We start from the raw sequence: 19,228 nt of genomic DNA on the forward strand, positions 1-19,228 counted from the left end.
AATTTTATATAAATTCAATCGATATTTTGGAGTTTGTGATAGCTTTTAGGAGTTTTAATGGAAAAACTTCTTTTGTGTAGCTTGATTCAATTCAAAGATTAAGACCAAAATTTGATGAGAAATATACACACATATTAGGAGCTTTAGTTTACTCCCACTCTATTTTTGTATGCCATGGCTAGATAACTAAGCAAAGAGAAATTCCCTTACCTTGTCGTGTGCTAGTATTAATTGTGAGAGAATTTTTTGAGTGTATTTACTTTTAGCTTTCTTAAGTGAGTTATTGTGTCATTATTGTAACCTCTTAATTTTCTTTGTAAAATTTTCTTTTCATTCTTGTCTGTGGATGTAGGTAATTTTTTAAATCATGTACATTCTTTTATATTCTCTTACATTTATATATATGGTCTAGGTTCAAGTTACACATGGCGTAACTCTAAGTAATATTACACTACCTAATAATTTTTATTAGATTAATATTTCAAAAATCATATTGTTAAATTATACGTTCTTTATGTTTTTAATAGCAAAAGTGATAAGGTGGGTAATCAGTTGCATAACGAAGTCAACTTCAAATAGGTAAACTAAGACTTTTCCAACCACAAATCGAGCATAATTATAGGTAGAAAAACTATAATTAACCCTTTCTTTTTTATTTATTTATTTATTATTTTTTATGGCAAAGCAACTCTGAATTAGGCTAAACTCAGAAATGAAAGTGCTTGCTGACGGCCTATATATACACACTTAAAAATTAAATTACAAGTTTCTCAAAAAAAAAAAAAAAAAAAAAAAATACAAGCCTAAGCATTTTATTTAAGCCCATACCTATATATACACACTTAAAAATTAAATTACAAGTTTCTCAAAAAAAAAAAAAAAAAAAAAAAATACAAGCCTAAGCATTTTATTTAAGCCCAAATATCTACCTCTTATGATAGGCAATGGTGAATATGTAACCTTCATGATATACTTTGATGGCTAGTAGGCCGGTAGGCCCAACAAGTTCAAAAAAGGCCCTAGCTGTATAATTTACTTGCGGCCACCTCTAGTTTACTTGCTAAATTGTTTGTATTTAGATTATCGGGCTGATCTTTGTGTTTAGGTTGACAGGAAATATTTTCCATAAAATATTTTCAGGTGAAGAATATTTTTTGGAAAATAAATTATTTTCAAATGTTTGAATGTGTTCTCAAAAATATTTTAAAAAATATTTCTTACTGTTTGGTTGTGTTTTTGAAAATGCAACATATTTTTTACTACTTTATCATATTTTCTTATCTCCCAAGCATGCACATATATAAGTTAAAAAAAGAGAGAAAATTTTAGATAAAAAAATCGTAATCAGAGATTGGCGGTGGATGGTGGTAGTTTGCCACCAAAGACTGAGGACTTTAGTAGAGGGTGATGGTTGGGTGGCAGATAGTGGCGAAATGAGGGTAGAGGTTCATGAAATGAGGGTAGAGGTTCATTTGATAAGTTTTGGGTGAGGCCGAAAATGGTTTGTTTTGAAATAAAATATTTTACTGAAAATGTTTTCATTTTATTGTGTTTGGTTGCATACATGAAAATACTCAAGAACTCATTTTTAAGTTTTTGGAACAATGTAAAATGAAACAAAGAAAGTGGTACATGTATAAAATATTTTATTTTGAAACAAACGGAGCAATCTTAAGCCAACAATCAAGTCATTGGTTTTGAATTTTTTTTCCCTGTATTCTTGAGAAATGCCTAATCCAACACATACTGCACTACTAAGTTTGCAACAAGAGCTATAATATATTTCATATTGCATGCAACTCATGAAGCAGAACATAACTAAATGGCTTTCACCGACAACATCTCTGCAAGCAAAATTGAACCATATAAGATAATAACAAACAAATCCAATTTTTCATGACAAAAACAATTTATGACAAAAACAAATTATACCTGTAAAATATAATCCTGTTGGGTAAACTCCTGTTTAATTCAGAGAAGGTTCGAAGTAATTTCCAAAGAAAGAGTGATATAAAATTAAATGAGAGAAAAAAAAAAAGACATAATATAAATTTTCTTCCACTAAGGTAATAAAGCATCATGCATGACTTTACAAGAATGATCATGCCTCCAGTTGCAACTTGCGACAGTGCCACTCTCTCTCTCTCTCTCTCTCTCTCTCATTTTGGGGTTTGGTTGTTTAAGTGGATTTGGGTTTAGATTTGGTTGCTTGTGGGTCGTAGGGGTTCAATGGTGGCTATGATCATTATGGAATCCGAATATGTGGTGTTGGGTGGTTGTGATTCTGATTTAGGATTTGAGAAACTCTGCGGTTTTTTTTAGACAATGTTTGTTCTTGACTTTTACAAAATCCTAACGTTTTGATCTTTATTTATTTATTTTAAAATTTTTTTTATATGTTTTGAAATGAGAGAGACGTAAAAGTACAACAAAAAGACATATTTTTCCCAATTTTTTAATGGTGAGAAGTGAAGTAGGTTACGGAAACTTGATGGAAAGTATCTCAAAAAACTAGATAAGTTATTCTCAAAATCACCCAAGAAATAAACCCGAGTTATAAATTTTCTTCGGCCAAACTTAATATAACAAAATTCTTAAGCTAAAAGAAAAAAATCCATGACCATTTTTTCCCCGTAAATTAACTTTTATAATGCTAAGAAATTAATATTTATTTTTTTTAGGGTCATATCTTTGACTCTTTCTAAGATTTATTGTTTAAAGTTTCAAAATTTGAGATAGAGGGTGTTTCTCATAATATATTGACACATTTTAAAACTTGAATACTGAATTTATAAATTAGTTATACAATCTTTTGCCAAAAGTCTAATGTGGTTGACTATAAATAATTGAGATAAAGTTATGATCCATGTAAAAATGATTCTCGATTAGCCAGAATCAATTACTTCAACAAATTATAGCAAAAAATTGTAGTAGTAGAATATGTGCATATAAATATCAAATAAAGGAAAGAAGAAACATAACTTTTGATAATTATATCGATTAATTATCAAAACTAATTAATGGATATAAAATAAAATAAGAAACATTAAATTATAAAGATGTAAGTTGGCAACCCTCATATCATATACACGTCATAAAAAAGTGAATAGAAAACAGTAACACACCCTATCAAAAAAAAAAGAAAAAATGAAGAAGACAGTAAGTCAGTAACACACTAGTTAAAACATTAAAAATGCAAGTTGTCCGGCACCATCTATACACATATATACACACAGTACATGTTTATCAAAACACTAGACTTATGACATGCGTCTTGCGTGTGCAATAATGTTCTTTTTAATTTATTTATTTTTTTGATTTAAAATTTTTAAAAGTAATATATACATAACTGTTTGTAATAATTTTTTTTTTTTTTTTTTAAGAAAAAGGTAAGATAACGTGAAATAATGTTTAAAAATGAGATAGAGATAGTGTCATACGTTTTACGTTAAATGAAGAAAATAAATGAAAAAGCCTAAAACTTAGGAATAATAAATTACTCTTTTAATCAGTTTGTGTTTTAATTTTTGTGAGGGTATTTTAGTACACAAAATATTTTTTTATTTGATAACAAATAAGACGGCTTTATTTTTTTTATTTGATAACAAATAAAAACTTCATTAATTAGAAAAAATCATAGATACACCATGGAGAAGAGCTTGTTTAATAAAACAAGAATTTTTATCAATTCAAGCACAGTAATCAACAATACCGAAAACAAGTTTAGTTAACAAATGAGCAGGAATATTTCCATTGCGACAGACATGGGAGAAATGCACAAATAAGTCAACTTTAGTTATTCAAAAAAAGAAGTGCTATGTCGACAATACTTTCACAATATTTTTACAACAAATCATAGGTGGTTAGTTGTTATTGATTCTAATTTAAACCTAATACTGAAATTATTTTTCTATCCTACTAATAACAACTTGTAACAACTTGCCATATAAAATTTATTATAAAAATATTGTGAATATGAGTAATGCTACAGATACAAACTATTTTGCAACATTTTTACAAACTACTTACGTGGATTTAGTATTTTCCAAGTAGTTATTACAAGTAAAAATGTGATATTAGTGATGAACCCATATTAGAACTAGTAAAAATTTATCACATCAATAATTTGTAAAAATATTATAAAATAGCTTATATTTATAGCATTACTCTCGTAAATATATCATTTTTCACAAAAGAAACTTGCACTCTGAATACGGCGGCTTAAAGTGATTTTGTTTTTCTAATTAGATTTGGGTTTATATTACTAAAAGGCCGGATCTGTTATTTTTATTTCGAGGGGTTATGGGCCAGTGAATGGGCTATAGATTTGTTTTGTATGGGCTATATATTACTAGAAGGTCATTCCTGGCCAATATTCTGGCTGTATTTCTTCACTGACCTAAAAGAAACAGTATAGCAAATTAGATAATTGCATCAAATTGAACTGTGCGACTGTGCCAACATAAAGAAACACCAACAAATTACTATTCACCACCATAAAAAAAAGAAAAAAACATGACCGGTTGCTTTTATATTTGCAAACTTTACATGTAATGTTAAGCCAACAATCAAGTCATTGGTTTGAATCTTTTTTTCCCAGTATTCCTGACAAATGCATAATCTAACACATAAGGGCACTACTGAGTTTGCAACCAGAGCCATAATACCTTTCTTATTGCATGCACAGAACTTGACCGAACTGGGTTTCATTGACACCAGGGATAGAGTTAAGACTTGGAGTTAGGGGGGTGATTATGTTGCTCTGGCCTCTGACTCTAATACCTTTTTTTTTTTTTTTTTTGGTCTTTGTTGCGTGCCTATTGGATAAGGAAAAAATTATTTTGTTTAAAACTTTTTAAAGGGGTAGGTTGTTTGTTTTGGGTAAAATGGGTTGATTGAGCCTAATTTTTTTTTTTAGCTTTATTATTTGTAATTTTTTTTGTTGGGCTAATTTTGTTGGGCTTCTATATTTTGTTTTAGATTTAATCTATTAATTTTTTTTATGGCATTTACTTCAAAAACGTGCTAATCAAGCAGCATATTTCAGATTCACGTTCCAAGGCACTTTTGGTATAGTAGAACTCAAAATTTGGACTAGGCTATTTCTGAAAAAGTTGTAGAGAATTGAATTTCCCTTTAACTATAAAAATTTCAGCTTAATCATAATTTTGAGTAAAAAGATATGATCAAAATACTGAAGCTTGTTCTGATCTAAAAAATCAGTTTACTCTTATCCAAATCTCATTTTTTTTTAGGATTTTCTCCATACGTTTTTTGCTTATTTTTTAAGCTGATTGGACTTAATTTTTAAGTGAACCTATCTTGTTTCTAAGCAACTAACACCTCTATAAATTGGGGAGGCCTCCCAACATTCAAGGGCCTTCTTTCTACCATTTTTCTACCCTTCTTTTGGGGCATTCCTTTCTGACTTCTCTGCTCCCCTTACGTTAAAGACGTTCTGGAAGCCAAGAGCCTTGGTTTTAAGAATTTCTTTTTTGTAAGTGAAATATTTTTGTTAACGTATATAGTGTTGTGGGCTTTAGGCCCAAATTAGGTTACTTGTATAGCACACATATTTACTTGTACTGCACACATATGTCTCCTATATAAAGGCACCTATGCCCATTCTTTTAATGATGAAATACAATATAATTACATTCAGTATTTCTAACATGGTATCAGAGCCACTGCTCTGACATTTTCTTAGCAGTCTTGTCTTTATTGATGTGACTCCATTCTTAACATCGCTTCTGCCATCACAGCAGTCGCTGCAGCCTCTCACCGTTGAACCTCCGACGTCTTCAAGTCGTTGTCTTTGGATTCCGGACCTGCAACCGCTGTTGTTGAGGAGTCCTGCGCTACAAAGACCACTGCCTGTTGCATCACCGTTGCAATATTGCTCTGATAAAGTTTGTGAAGGTACCACAGAGATCATCTTGCACCGATCTACACACTTGTGGAAGTCTCGAAGCCATCGGAGACTGCACGTGCCCCCATGCACCACTCAAAGGTTCTGCGTTGCAACGCACGCGCTCCACGCGCCACTGCATAGCTGGGTTCCTTCTCACGCGCTCCCATGCGCCGACCCTACAGTGCCACGCGCCCTCACGCGCTCTCACGCGCCGTGTTTGCTCTCTCACGCGCGAATTTGCTCTTCCACGTCAGCCTTAGCTAACGTCAGCACCTTGTCATCTACTGACGTCATCTCACAGTCAGCCTGCTGACGTCATCTGTTGACTTTGACACCGTTGACCGTTGACTTTCAGAGTTGACTTTGACCAGGGTTGACCGTTGACTTTTTTGCTAGAGTTGACTATTGCAGTTCAGGTGCTCCTTACCCAGTTTTTCGTGTAGATTTCATTTTTGCAGTCCATTTTTGCATATTTTGCTTCTAAATGAAGAATAAGGACAAGTCTTCTTCTTATTACAACAATCATCGCTGCCATTCCATCAAACGTTTTTGCAAATTTTGCAAACGTTTTGGCCACAATATTGAGAGTTGCTATTATCGTAACAAATCAGCTGTTTCAATTTCTGCTGCTACTGTTGCTAACACTAAGAGTGTCCAACCAAAGGCTCCCGTCTTTGCACAGTCTCAGTCTTCTGGATCCACTTTCACCATTTCCAGAGATGACCTTATAAATATCATCGCCAATGTCATTCGTATGGTTGGTAATGCATCTTATTCCTCTTCTCTCTTAGCTTTATCTGGTATGTCTCCTACCTCTTGGCTTATGGATTCTGCTTGTTGCAATCACATGACACCTCACTCGTCCTTATTTTCTGAATTTAAACCTGCACCACACCCTCTTAATATTCGTATAGCAAATGGTTCCACAATGTTTGGTCATAATATAGGTTCCGTTTCGACCTCCAACCTCTTTAATATTTCTGGCCTTTCTTACAATTTATTCTCTGTGGGACAATTAGCTGAGTTAGGTTATCGCATTACCTTTGATTATTCTGGGTGCATTGTGCAGGATCCTAGGACAGGACAGAAGCTTGGGACCGGTCCCAGAGTTGGGCGTATGTTTCCTGTGGACAACCTTCGTCTTCCACTTGTTGCTCCTGTTTCTATTACTGCAGCTGCTGCAGTATTTTTCACTCCTTCTCTTGCACTTTGGCATGCTTGACTTGGTCACGCATCTTCCTCTTGAGTACAACAATTGGCTTCTAGAGGTTTGTTAAGTTCAGTGTCTACAAAAAATTTTGATTGTGTTTCATGTCAGTTAGGAAAACAACCAGTTTTGCCTTTCAATACTAGTGAATCCATATCCACTGATATCTTTGACCTTATTTATTCTGATGTTTGGGGGCCTTCCTCTCTAGTATTGGTGGGTTTAGATATTTTGTTGTCTTTGTTGATGATTACTCTCGCTATAACTGGATTTTTAATATGAAACATCGTTTTGAATTATTGGAAGTATATTCTAATTTTGCAAAAATGGTTGAAACTCAGTTTTCCAGACGCATCAAAATTTTTCGATTTGATAATGCTTTTGAATATACTCAATATGCTTTCCAAGTTATTTTGCATTCCTATGGCACTGTTCATCAACTAACTTGTCCAGGTACCTCTCAGCAAAATGGTAGAGCCGAACGAAAACTCGTCATATTCTTGACACTGTTCGTGCTCTCCTTCTCTATGCTAAAGTTCCTGCTCCTTTTTGGGGTGGAGCTGCTCTTCATGCTGTTCATATTATTAATCGCATTCTGAATCCTGTTGTCCAAAATCAAACTCCATATGAGCGCCTTTTTGGGTTACCTCCAGACTATCGCCACCTTCGCTCTTTCGGTTCTACTTGTTTCGTTCTTCTTCAGTCACATTAGCATAACAAACTTGAGCCACGGTCAAGGCTTTGTTGTTTTCTTGGCTATGGCAAAACTCAAAAGGGGTATAGGTGTTATGATCCTATCTCTCATCGTCTTCGTATCTCCCATAATGTTGTTTTTTGGGAACATCGTCCCTTTGTTGAGCTCTCTCATTTTAGTGCTTCCTTGTCTTCCTCCTTATATCTTTTTCCAGATGAAGCACATATTCCTTCTGTAGCTGCTCCTGATCTTCTTGTAGTTGCTCCTGATTCTGTTGCTGTAGACTTCTCTGTCCAACCACCAGATATCACTGATCCCTTTCATAGTTCACCCTTTAATGAACAGGTGGAAGATGAACAGGCTGAAGACGAGCTACCCAACCCCAATCCTGAGCTTAGGTCTCCTGCTCCTGCTCCGCCTGAAGATCTTGCATAAGACATTCCATCTCGTCACTCAACTAGGGTAAGATCTATTCCTACACATTTACTTGACTATCATTATTACACTACTCTTGCTACATTACACGAGCCTCACACCTATCGTGAGGCTTCCACTGACCCTTTATGGCAGATTGCAATGAAAGAGGAACTTGATGCATTATCTAAAAACCATACTTGGGATTTGGTGACACTTCCTCCTGAGAAATCTGTGGTTGGTTGTAAGTGGATCTACAAGATTAAGACTCGCTCTGATGGGTCCATTGAGCGCTACAAAGCTTGTCTTGTTGCAAAAGGTTTTACACAAGAGTATGGGATTGATTATGAAGAGACCTTTGCTTCGGTTGCTCGTATCTCATCTGTTCGTGCCCTCTTAGCTGTTGCTGCTGCCAGTAAATGGGACCTTTTTCAGATAAATGTCAAAAATGCATTCCTTAATAGGGATTTAAGTGAAGAAGTGTATATGCAACCTCCTCCTGGTCTCTCTGTTGACTCAAATAAGGTTGGTCACCTTCGACGTGCACTTTATGGCCTTAAACAAGCTCCACGAGTTTGGTTTGCCAAATTCAGCTCTACCATCTCTCACTTGGGTTACATGGCCAGTCACTATGATTCTACCTTATTTCTTTGTCGCACTGACAAAGGCACTATTTTACTTCTCTTATATGTGGATGATATGATCATAACTAGTGATGACTTCAGTGGCATTCAAGAACTCAAGGCTTTTCTCAGTCAGCAGTTTGAGATGAAAGATTTTGGACATCTCAGCTACTTCTTGGGTCTTGAAATCACTTATTTTGCAGATGGACTTTATATTACTTAAGCCAAGTATGCCTCTGAACTCTTGTCTCGCGTTGGACTCACTGATAGCAAGACTGTTGACACTCCAGTTGAGCTTAATGCACATCTGACTCCCTCAGGAGGGATTGTCTAATCCCTCTCTTTACAAACGCTTGGTTGGCAGCTTGGTTTATCTCACTGTCATTCGTCCAGACATTTCCTATGCTGTTCACCAGGTGAGCCAGTATCTGTCTGCTCCAGATCGACTCACTATGCTGCTGTTCTGCGCATTCTTCGATACCTAAAGGGCACTTTCTTCCATGGTCTTTTCTACTCTACTCAGTCTCCCTTTACTCTCCGTACATTTTTTGATGCTGATTAGGCAGGAGACCCCACTGATCGCAGGTCCACCACTGGTTATTGCTTTCTTCTTGGTTCTTCTTTGATTTCTTGGCAAAGTAAGAAACAAACTCATGTGGCCCGCTCCAGTACTGAAGCAGAATATCGTGCCCTTGCTGATACCATATCTGAGCTCCTTTGGCTATGATGGCTTCTCAAAAACTTAGGTGTGTCTACATCCTCTGCTACTCCTCTTTATTGTGATAACCAGAGTGCTATTCATATTACCCATAATGATGTCTTCCATGAACGGACTAAACACATCGAGATTGATTGTCATTTTATCCGTTTTCATATTGTTCATGGTGCTTTCAAGCTGATCTCAGTCTCTTCTAAAGATCAACTTGCAGATATCTTCACTAAGTCACATCCTAAGGGATGCCTTCGTACTTTGGTTGACAACCTCAAGTTGGTCTCACATCCACCTTCAGTTTGAGGGGGGCTGTTAACGTATATAGTGTTGTGGACTTTAGGCCCAAATTAGGTTACTTGTATAGCACACGTATTTACTTGTACTGCATACATATGCCTCCTATATAAAAGTATCTATGTACATTCTTTTAATGATGAAATACAATATAATTACATTCAGTATTTCTAACAATTTTAGACCTCAAAGAAGTGAAAATTTCTTTGATTTCTAAAATATTCTTCCATTGGAAGGTATGCTCATGCAAGTAGGCATTTGGTGTTTGTTTTTCTTTTTATCTTAAGTAATATGTTGTGTTGTTTATTCCATGAATTTTGTTAATATTTGTTTGATTTAATCATGATCTTGTTCATAATTCATATATGCCATGTTTATATGATTAATTGGAATTGTCTTTAACATGTGTGCGATTTAATTCTTCTTTAATTTCAAAAATCTGCAATGAAAAACAGATCTGAATTTTTTTTTTGGTCAAAAGCAGATCTAAAATTTTTTCTTGTAAAAAACAGATGTATTTTCATTAAATACAGACTTGAAATTTTTTTTGGTAGAAAAAAAAATTTGTATTTTTATTAAATACATATCTGAAAATTTTTTGGTAAAAAATAGATTTGTATTTTCATTAAATACAAATCTGAAAATTTTCCTGAAATAGTTTTCTTCTTAAATAAAAAACTGCAGATTTTGAATTTCAAAGAATGAATTAATAGCTAGGTTAAATTTTGTTTTATATGTCATTCCATAAATATGTGATGCATGCATAATAAATTTGAATTATGAATTTGAATCCTCTTCTAAAATTCCATTTTTTTTTTTGTCATTTACAAAACAGATTTGATTTTTATTAACCAAATCAGATTTTTTTTTCTCTTCTAAAATAGATCTGATTTTTAATCAACCAAATCCCATTTTTTTATCCTTTACAAAACAGATCTGATTTTTATTAATCAAATCCCATTTTTTTAATCCCTTACAAAATAGATCTGATTCTTACTAACCAAATCTTTTTTTTTAATCCATTACAAATCAAATCTAATTTTTATTAATCAAATCTTATTTTTTTCCTTACAAAATAGATCTAATTTTTACCAACCAAATCCCATTTTTTTTTTTATCCTTTACAAAACAGATATGATTTTTGTTAATCAAATTTCATTTTTCTCAGCCATACAAAACAAATTTGATTTTTCTTTGAGAAGGGGCATTTCATAAGACGAATTTGTTTAAATTAATTCTGTCAAGTAAAGTGTTTGTTACATGTATTACAACATATCATTCAATGTCATACAGAATGGTATATAATGGTCATTAGAGTCTAGAAGACTAGACTTTATCTAGGTGGAATGTGTGCCTAACACCTTCCCATTTCGCAACCTAGCCCCCGAACTTAGGTTTTTTGGATAAGTAACTAGTGTTTTGTCTTTTGTTTTTGGTAGGTTGTAACTAGGATCAAAGTTTTGTAATTTTTACATAGATTATATTAGGACCAAAGCCTTGTAAAATTATTCTACCATGATGTAATTGTATTTCCATAATCAATTAATAACATTTGAGAAATTTTTGGACACGTAATTGTATTTTATTTTTTCTTATTTTCTTTTTTGTATAAAAAATAAGTGGCGACTCCACACAATTACCCCAAAAGAGAGGTGCCCTAAGCACCGAAATTTCTTTTTTGAGAGCACCCCTTAAGGAGTGCTGTCTCTCACATATACCAAGAGTTCCATTTTAAATACTTTAGAAGATTACAATAAGAATATAGCTGTTGTGTGTTGATTATTGATTAGAACAAATAACAAATAAATAAATAAAAGTGCTAAGCAAAAGCATAAATTAAATAGAAAGATGTACTATGAATAACCAAGTCTTAAATTAAATATAGCTGTTGTGTCTCTCTTTTCTTTTCTTTTTTTCCTTTTTTTTTTTTTTTTTTGTATTAAAAAAAAAAAATCTTAAGTATTATTTTTTTTTTTTTTTTTTTGGTATTAAAAAAAAAAAGTCTTAAGTATTAATGCTATACTTTTTTTTCTTCTTAATTTTAGTTTGATTATTTGGCAATAGTAACAAGACTATTTAAACTATTAAGAAATATTTAGGAATATATATATATGTGGGGGGAAAAAACCCAGAGCTACTTAATGGGCCCAGGACACCCTGTTAAGGACTATTATGTTTCCGAGGAGCAATAGGTGGTTGGGGCGGCCCATCTGAAGCAGGAAGCCCAGAAGTAACGGGGGAGTACCGTCCGAAGATGTCACTACTGGTTCGAAGACGTCTTACTCCTCGACCACAAATAGCCTTGATTAAACAAACATGTGGAAGGTCCGAATAATCTTCCTAACAATCCCAATGATAATGATAAGTTCTGGGTGGATTCGGAGATGATCAGAACTAAAAAATATCTAAAGGAAAAGCTGCTACCATCGTATTTAATGCACTGCAATAGCTTTTTTGGTCGCATTTATGTGGAGAAGACCCCTGGACAGTGTAACCTAGGCTACCGCCACTCACAAAGAACTAAAGTAGACACATGACGTGACATGCACTTGAGTAGATACGTAGATGAAGAACAGGTGGACGATGGAGATGATAGGAGAGGATGCTATATAAAGAAGAAGGGTCCCTGATAATAGAGGACGGAGGGGAGAGAAAAAAAGAAAGAAAAACTTTACTGTAATTCTGAATGTTGTAATCACTGTTCACTTAATAAAAACATCTCTTTAGACATTCATTCATGGAGTTGTTCAGGCATTATTTCATGTTATCATCACTGCAATTAACCTAGCCAACCATTGTTTACTTTATAACCAGCCTAGCTCTTTCGCCCACTCTCTACAAATTTATTGTCCTGGGTTCGCTGGGCCTTCAACCCATATCTTTTGGGCTTGGGCTACAAAAACAGACTCTACAATATATATATAAATTAAGAATAGATTCAAATATAGAAAAATAATTAAGTGATGATGATAAGGATTAGGATTACGTGCATAGATAACTAAAAAAAAAAGCCTGAGGAATGAGGATGTGGTTTAGAGTGGGGAAAGGATTTGGGTTCCTTCTAGAGTAGTGACCAAAGGGCCCAATTGGCCATGAAGGCTTAAACTGAACAACAAAGTCCAAACTAAAGTAATTAAGGAAAGAGGCCAACTCATTTATAAGCACAGTAAGTGTAGCTGCTAAATTGGAAATAAATTACAGGCCATGGTCCTTAATCCTATTCCTCTCCCTTTTCTCTTTCATGGTAAGTCTCTCTTATAAATACGTTATATATGTAGGTGGTTCAATTTGTAAAACTTCCTATTGTCTCACTAAAAATCTCGGATTAATTTTTGCCTACACATATCTGTTCGGTTGATGAGAATTTTAAATTGCAAGAATTATAATTCTTGAGAGTTAACATTTATGTAGGGGTGGCAATTCGTGTTCGCGTGTCGGGTTTGTGTTGTGTCGACTTATGAGTATTCGATTATATGAGTCAACTCTAATCTGATGTGTTTATTAGACGGTCAGGATTTCTCAACCCTAACACAATCCATTTTTTAAATGGGTTAGTTGTGTTGCCCTGTTTTTCAAATTTTATTAAAACGAAAAGAAAAGAAAAACTAATTTTAGTATTAATCAAATTGATATGAATTATGAAAAATCAAAAAAATTAATATTTTTAATATAAAATTCAGAACTAACAAATAACTGCATCACAAATAATCATTCAAAATTAAAGTGTATCTCAATATTACAAATAATCAATCATAATATGTCAAAAAAAAAAAAAACCATAACAACTAATAAGTTTATATATCTAAGGTTTGAAGGGTATATCAGTAAAATGTCATTTAATTAAATGGATCAGACAGGTCAAACGGGTTCCATATGATGGACACTAACCCAATCCGTTTATTAAACGGGTCAGTTGTGTCAATCCGAATATGACACAAACTCATTAAGTCTTAACCCATAACCAACTAATTACATGTCATGTGATATCGGGTTTTTGGGTTGTGTCTAATTTTGCCACTCCTACATTTATGTTATTTAAATATATTAGTTTATATATAAATTAAATCGGTGTTTGGTCTTTTGAGTTTGTGATAACCTTTATGGGTTTTAATGGAGGAGTGACCATCATGCCATGATATGCAGTTTCTTTTGTGTAGCTTGATTCAATTTAAATTAAGACAAAAATTTGATTATATATACACACATAGTTGGAGCTTTAGTTTACCCCCACTCTATTTTTGTATGCCACGGCTAAACAACTGGGCAAAGTGAAATTCCCTTACCTTGTCATGTGCTAGTATTAGAGTTTTTTGGGGGTGTATTTACTTTTGGCTTTCTTAAGTGAATCATTGTGTCATTATTGTAATTTCCTAATTTTCTTAGTAAAAATTTCTTCTTATTTCCGTCCATGAATGTAGGTAATTTTCTAAATCACTTATAGCTTTCATTTTGTGTTTGTTCATATTGATTTTTCTTTATTCTCATTGGTTTTAATCATGGAACACCCTGGGGTCTACATATAATTCAATCACAAAATCATATCAATCCTAGAACAAACCCATGTAGACATCCCATTATTGACTTCAATGTAAAACTGCTATGGTAATGTCAATATTTTCAAGTTGTCATTATCAGTATAATTCAATCATAATCAAATTGTATAATTAGTAACTTGGAAGTATGTTCCCATCTTTTGATAGCAAGAACTATGGCAATATGTGGTTTCATATTGATTTGATACATGATACCGAAACTTTCAACTCAGTTTGAAGTTGTGATTTTTAATTTCAAACTGGGAAGAAGACAGCTCCAAATTGTTTTGGAGCTTTTTTCTACTAATTCACTATGTAATGATTAAAGAAACTATTCGCGTATAGTTTTAATTAAATGGCTTTTTTAATGACTCATTTGACCTATTTAAATAATACATATGAATAGTATGTAGTGGGTTGGATGAAATTAGCTCCAAACGGGTTTGAAAATTGATACCTTAAATCCTTAATCTTCAAAGTAGGAAAAGGATAGCTCCAAATTGTTTTGGAGCTTTTTTTTACTAATTCACCATGGAATGATTAAGAAAATATTCGTGAGTAGTTTTAATTAAATGACTTTTTTAATGACTCATTTGACCTATTTAAATAATACATATGAATAGTATGTAGCGGGTTGGATGAAATTAGCCCAAATGAGTTTGAAAATTGATACCTTAAATCCTTAATCTTCAAAGTATAATTTATTAAAATCAAAACCTCAAAAAATTATAGAGGATTAGTGAGGCAAGTACCAGAACTACCCTGGGATTGCATCCGAATTTCAAGAATGATGCTCGAATTAGCACGCACGTTTGACGTCACTAAAGTCGTCACACAAATAGTTCCTCTCTAAAATAGTAAAATGTGACAATGAAGGAATTTTTTTTTTGAAAGGACAACGAAGGATTTTCCTTATCTGTACAACAACTTTGCAACAAAAATTGCTACTTTATAATATTATGTCTTCTAGTTCTAGCTTCTGTTTCATTTTCCAATAAAGACTATATATATAGGCTCTATGAATTTAGTTAACAAGACAGAATAGACGAACAGTGTGACCTTTGAGTGATATTCATACGCCATGAGGGCAAATGTGCATGTTAATTTGCCCGTGGCTTCCTGATGCTCCAAATTTCTAGCCTGCATGTGAAAATTTAATATAGTTTATATATATATTGATTGTTTTTTTTGCTCTGAAAGCATGGGGTCCATTGCCAAGTGTGTTTCCATTTCTTTAAGAGATTTTACATGAAAGTTGGCTATTTCAAAATCCCATTCTCACATGTATACATTCCATTTACCGTCAATGTATGTCGATGTCAATGAAATTATTGGATTTTTAAGAAAGCAAACAATTGATAGTTAGTTATATCAATGTTTTGAAATTGCCTTTCCAATGTAAAGATCTTTTTCTTTGGTTTACAGTTAGAGTTCTTCCCTTCCTCATTGCTTTCAACCATTTTGGTCTTGCATTTTGAAGAAAACTTATCTTTCAGGTGGTGTCATATAGGTTTGCTGTTCTTTCATCCCAAGAGGAAATAATTAGTCTCATACTAGTACTCTAGGTCGAACTGTACACAGTGCATAAACAAATTTAGCAAAAGTAATTAATAGACAGTCTTATCTTTCATTTACCTTTTGGAGAGGATGATTCTCATACTTGGAAAAAAAGTTAAGGTAAAATTACCTACCAACTCTAGGCAAATTAGCAAATGGTGTCCACGCGAGATGCCCTCAAGTGGGTGGTACTGATTACTTGCTGTTGACTTCATTTACCATAGGATTGACTTCATTTTTTACTCTTTAATTGGAAGTTTCTTTCTCTTTCATCTTTTCTTTTTTTCCCAAGTGTTTTTTTTTTTTTTTTTTTAATTTTTTTATTATAGATAATGCTATTGCATTTGAAGAAGCTACAAAAACATCAGCAAACATATGGCCCTTACAAGATTGAGAGTCACCATCCCTTTGCAAGGACACGAGAGTGAACAACTTCCAATTCATTTGTGGAGCCTTTTGAGTATGAAGTGACACCTTTCACACACTCGTGTGTACGTGCACGCGTGTGTGTGAGAGTATGCGTGTGTATGAGGTAGAAAAAGAATAGAGAGAGATAGAGAGAGATCAATAGCTCTCTAAGTCTTGCAAATCAAGCAAGCGAGACGTAATGCATATGTCAAAATGGTTAAATTCAATAGGCAGCCAACTATATAACTCATTTTTCTCAAAATAGTCTAAATTCAAAGAGGGGAAAAGTGAAAATATTGTTATAAAGGTGAATAAGATTCTGTCCTTTGGAGACAGTGATAGACAACCATTTGAATCTTAAGCTTGAAAAAGAATTCATGTTAAAGGATTTATCCAATTTTTCAATTGTCTATGGTGGGGTTTAGGGGGAGGGGGAGCCATTGTCTAACAAAGAGATTTGACACTATGCCATTGGTTTTTCCCATTGAATTAAGAGTGATTTAGATATTGTATAGAATTGATAAAAGGAGGAACTGAAAGATTCCCATGTTTGAGTAACAGATATTTTTCCAAATTTTTCACCAGATAGAACCGCAACATTATAGACCATATGCAATAAGGCAAAGAAGAGTAAAAGACACCAGTACAAGCCTTATTTTGCAATTCTACCCCACACAAGAAGAAGGACAAAAGGTAATTATAAAAAAAAAAAAAAATAGCAAAAACCAGAGGCTGAGAAATGTTTTCTATCACCTGACCTATATACAAGAGAAGAATTTATGTGGCACACACACCTGTATTAAGAAATCAGCTAGCAATTGTTGAAGCCTCATGTAACTGAAAATTCTGCAGTGTTTTTTTTTTTTTTTGGTTTTCCTTCGTCTGACATGTTAATTCAAGTAAGTATGTCCAAAGGCTGCAGTAAGTCTTTGGATATCCTTACCACAAATATCAGAAGTTTGTAGAGTTCCTTGCTGCTTGCTATGAGGCCACATAGCACTTGAACTCTCAGTTACCAATTGAGTTTCTGATTTTATCTCATTGTATATAGACTGTGGAGTTTGATTTTGTAAAGCAGCCGCCACCAATAATGGGTTATTAAGATAGTCAGTCCACTTGATATCTTCTGGTTGGCTTTCCAATCCCAAGAAAACATGCTAGTCTCCAACAAGGAACTGTTGTGCTGTAGCTCAGCACTGCTACTGCTTCCACTGCTACTATTGCTATTGTTTGTGGTTGTGGAGGCACTGGTTGTTTCCCAGTAACGGGATCCATTAACATTGAAAGAGCCTATGGATATGTTATCTGTGGGAAAAGTAAGTGAAGGCTTGTAACCAATAGAGGGAGGTAGATATGAGCTGGTTGAAGGTGGGAGAATTGTGGATATTGCATTGGAGGTGTATTCAGAATTCATATCAAATGTTTTCCCAGTTTGGGTGAACCACTGATTGGAGTTGGAGTTTGAGTTTGTTTGGAGCCTGGCATTGGATGCATAATTCAATTGCTGAAGTGGGTAATGCCCCACCAAATCATTGGTGGTGGAACTTTCTTGGTGGGAGGTCACAAACCTTTCTTGAAAGAAGTCCTTGTTAGCTCTGGGTGTCATGAATTGTTGTTGTTTGTTATTTTGGAGCTGGAAGAGCCTTGCACTTCCAAAGGATAGCCTTGGGAAGCAATTGAAGATGGTCTTTGCTCAAGTAAAGTAGCTTCTTGGTTTGAATTCTCTGCCTTGAGGAGATCCAGTTCATTGGACAACACCGACATTTTGTCTCGGCTTTTGGCTGAAGTATCTATGTCCTCCACATTCTCAACCTCAGAAATTGGTTTGTGAGTGACTGGGTCAATGCCTCTCTGCCTGAGCTTCTTCTTTAAGCAAGAGTTCCAAAGATTTTTAATTTCATTGTCTGTTCTCCCAGGCAATTGTGCTGCAATTTGAGACCACCTAAGGAAGCCACATAATTCCAAGAATATTAACGAAGTTAAATGAATGCCCAAAAACCAAATGAGAAACAGTTAATAAGACAAGGAGAGGAATTTTTACCTATTCCCCAGAACTGCATGAAGTTCAATTATAAGGTTCTCTTCCTCCTGTGAAAATGTGCCTCTCTTCAAATCAGGCCTCAAGTAATTGATCCACCTCAACCTGCAGCTCTTACCACACCTTTGCAGACCTGCCAATTCATCACATACAAATAAGCCATTAAAAAAGTTCTCTTTTTTCAAAACTAAACATTGCCGAAAGGCTTGTTAGAATGAGAGATAAAAAGCAAATACCAGCTTGCTTGGGCACAGAGCTCCAACATCCATGACCATACTTAGTAATATGCCTCAGAAGCTTCTCATCCTCCTCAGGTGACCATAGGCCTTTCCTTAGCTTCTGCTTGTAACAGCAAGAGTGCCTACCCATTTTGGAGCAAGACTCACCTGCTATGATGGGATAAATTATCCTTAAACAGCAAGTTTTGTTGAATCCTAGGTGAACTGTCAGCAGCGGGTAGAAGGTGGCTCTGAATAGAATTTCTATAGGAGCTAGTTGTGGTAGAAAAGATGGAGAGAGGTGATAGGGAGGTTGAGAAAATGAAGTAGCAGCTGAGAGAGGGAGTTGAATTAAATATATAAGGGAGTACCCAAGAGAGAAAGTCACACTCAATTAATAACCCATTCCTGTCACCTATTTGAGTTGGGGTTTTTTTTTTTTTTTTTTTTTTTTTTTTTTTTCACTGTTGTAACAAGTAACATTTTTCACAAATGTTGCACGGTTTATTGTGATTGGAACAATATTATTTTACTTTGATTAAAACTGTAAAAATATCTTATCTGTGGTAGTTTTTTTTCCCAACAGATAGAGAGAGAGTCCCGGGGGAGTTGTCTGTATA

General features: G+C 34.2%; 1 protein-coding gene across 1 annotated transcript; it reads right to left on the minus strand.

Annotated features, from left to right (window-relative positions):
• Positions 1 to 16,869: 16,869 nt before the first annotated feature.
• LOC112025092 (transcription factor MYB61) lies at positions 16,870 to 18,997 on the minus strand. Its single transcript, XM_024057756.2, is given in 5 exon segments — positions 16,870 to 17,493; positions 17,496 to 17,979; positions 17,982 to 18,294; positions 18,394 to 18,523; positions 18,627 to 18,997. Coding segments are annotated over 5 exon segments (1,311 nt in total). The 5' UTR covers positions 18,760 to 18,997; the 3' UTR covers positions 16,870 to 17,242.
• Between the last annotated feature and the right edge of the window lie 231 nt (positions 18,998 to 19,228).

Source organism: Quercus suber, unplaced genomic scaffold (assembly GCF_002906115.3).
Source record: "Quercus suber isolate HL8 unplaced genomic scaffold, Cork oak 2.0 scaffold_318, whole genome shotgun sequence".
In the NCBI taxonomy this organism is placed as follows: domain Eukaryota; kingdom Viridiplantae; phylum Streptophyta; class Magnoliopsida; order Fagales; family Fagaceae; genus Quercus; species Quercus suber.